Genomic DNA, 2,686 nt, shown 5'->3' with positions numbered 1-2,686 from the left:
GTTATGTACTCTATTTTTAAGTTCTTCATACATAGTATTTAAAATTATTAGACCATATATTACTAAAATACATTGTATCGGTATTTAGCACATGATTTATCATTGTATGTAATCTTGTACGTAGTGCAAGGTTAGTTAGATAGTTACTAAAATTTGTGGTAACCATTCTCTGTATATATACGATTGAGATAATCAATAGAAAACACAGATTACATTCCTTTATGGTATCAGGCCACTTCCTCCATTCTTCTTATTTTTTTCGTCCTTTTCAAATATTCAATGGCCGACCCAAATTTTCATCAAGCTATCACTGTCACCAACATCCAAAATATTATACTCATTGTTCTTGACATTGAGAAAAGCCAATATGCTTCATGGGCGGAACTTTTTAAGATCCACTATATCGCTTATGACGCTATCGACCATATCATTCCACCATCCATCACCCCTTCTACCGAATCATCTGCTTCCACAACCACCGACCCGCCTACTCCCGATCCTAAGTGGAAATATCTTGATGGTATAGTCCTCCAGTGGATCTATAGTACAATCTCTAATGATCTCCTCCATATGATTTTGAGGACAAACACCACTGCGGCTAAGACTTGGGAACGACTCCAAAATATTTTTCAAGATAACAAATACACTTGTGCCTTGTATCTGAATCGCCAATTAAACAATATCAAATTTGACAACTTCTCATCTGCCTCCGCCTATTGTCAAGAAATTAAAGTTCTTGTCGATCAACTCTCAAATGTTGGTGATCATGTAAGTGAAGATCGCATGGTTCTGTAGCTTGTTGCCGGCCTTCGTAGCCATTATGACATCGTAGCCTCCCAAATTGCTCAAAGTACTCCTCTTTCCAACTTTTATGAGGCCCGATCAAAACTCATTCTTGAAGAAACCCGGAAGATGCAAAAAAATCCTACTGTTACTCATGAAGCCGCTTTCGTAACCACTGCTCCACCACACTCCTTCTACTCAAACATGTTTCAACCATACTCATAGACGCGGTAATAATAGAGGCAACAATCGTGGCAGATCAAATATTTCCAGGGGTAGTCATCGTGGTAACAGTCACCCTAGCACAACTTCTTCCTCAAGCACACATGCACCTTGGGCCCAATATGCTCCATGGGCTTAGCAAAATCAACCTTGGGTTGCACCTCCCTGCACATATCCAACAACAGGCTGGGTCAATCCTGCTACCCCTTCAAATCAACCTGGAATTCTTGGACCTCGTTTACAACAAGCCCACACATCATCTTCTTCCAGCGCAAGCCCATATTACCCAACTGATATTGCATCCGCAATGCATACAATGACCCTAAACCCCCCTGATAGTACTTGGTATATAGATTCTGGAGCCGTATCACATATGTCACGTAACACAGGTTCATTTACGTCTTATTCTTCATTAAGGTCTCCTCAACAAATTATTGTTGGCAATGGTCATGGAATACTCATTCTTGGATTTGGAGATTCCTCTTTACCAACCCGTCTCGACCTATATATATTAATTATATTCTGCACACTCTACGTCTTATTAAATATATTTTATCTGTTCGTAAACTAACGCGTGATAATAATATTTCTCTTGATTTTGATCCTTTTGGTTTTACTGTGAAGGAATTCCCGAGGGGCACCCCAATAATGAGGTGTAACAGCTCAAGCGATCTTTATCCAGTTACTCCATCTTTTCTTCACCATCTTGCTCATCATTCTGCTTTCATTAATGTTTCTTCCGACACCTGGCACTATAGGCTCGGGCACCCTGGTCCAGCTGTTCTAGGATCTTTAAATAAAACTAAGCTTATCACTTGTAATAAACCATGTTTGTCAATCATGTGTATTAAGAAAACAAGTTAAATTTCCTGTTTTTAATTCGCAATCATGTACTTCCATGCCATTTGATATAATCCATAGTGATGTATGGACATCACCGGTTTTAAGTGTAAAGGCCCGTCCAAATCCACCTGGACGAAGTCATCAACATTTGGTCCCATTGCGAGGTACTGACCTAAATATGCCATGAACGACTCTAAATAATATCTTTAAAATGAGCAAATGCACAGCGGAAGATTTTCTTTCATACCTGAGAATAAACATGCTTAAAAGTGTGAACCAAAAGATTGGTGAGTTCATTAATTTAGCATAAACATTCATTTCCATTATTTTAATAAACCACAAGATTTTAAATATTTAATTGTGCACGTAACCCGAGTACAAAAATAATACACATAACCTGTGTATAAAAGTCATTCAGCCGATGAATCCTTAGTAACCGACATTAACAAAATGCATATAGAATATCTCCCAGCATTCTGACACGATCGTTATGCTAACAGCATACAAACAGGCCATCCCTTTTAAAAATGACGATTGTATACCCCTTACAAACAGGTCATTCCTTTTAAAAATGGTGGTTGTACACTAGAAGTCGAAGTACTAAAGCAGTTCAAATTCTCTGATTGTGGCTTGTCAAGGCCCATAGATCTATCTTTAGGATTTGCATCAATTAGAGGCAATTATAATGTCCAACTAATTCTTAGGCTACCAAGCAAAAAGGGGCGGTATCCGGTGTATTCATAAAAATTCAATCGTAGAATGTTTTTAAGTACTTGTGTCTATTTCATCAAACATTTATAAAAGTAGCGCATGTATTCTCAGTTCTAAAAATATATAT

The 2,686-nt window shown here is 37.9% G+C and overlaps 1 protein-coding gene across 1 annotated transcript; it reads left to right on the top strand.

Moving 5' to 3' along the window:
- The first annotated feature begins 279 nt into the window (after window positions 1–279).
- On the top strand, window positions 280–795 carry LOC139841723 (uncharacterized). The gene has a single exon (XM_071831928.1). It carries the CDS (start codon window positions 280–282, stop codon window positions 793–795), a length of 516 nt encoding a protein of 171 aa, XP_071688029.1.
- Window positions 796–2,686: the final 1,891 nt, after the last annotated feature.

The sequence above is a fragment of the Rutidosis leptorrhynchoides genome, chromosome 4 (assembly GCF_046630445.1).
Source record: "Rutidosis leptorrhynchoides isolate AG116_Rl617_1_P2 chromosome 4, CSIRO_AGI_Rlap_v1, whole genome shotgun sequence".
In the NCBI taxonomy this organism is placed as follows: Eukaryota; Viridiplantae; Streptophyta; class Magnoliopsida; order Asterales; family Asteraceae; genus Rutidosis; species Rutidosis leptorrhynchoides.
Note: the sequence above shows the minus strand (reverse complement) of the source record. Positions and strands in the feature narration are given on the sequence as shown.

Coding starts and splice junctions, on each gene's coding strand:
- LOC139841723 (XM_071831928.1), top strand. CDS start 280: ATGGCCGACCCAAATTTTCATCAAGCTATCACTGTCACCAACATCCAA.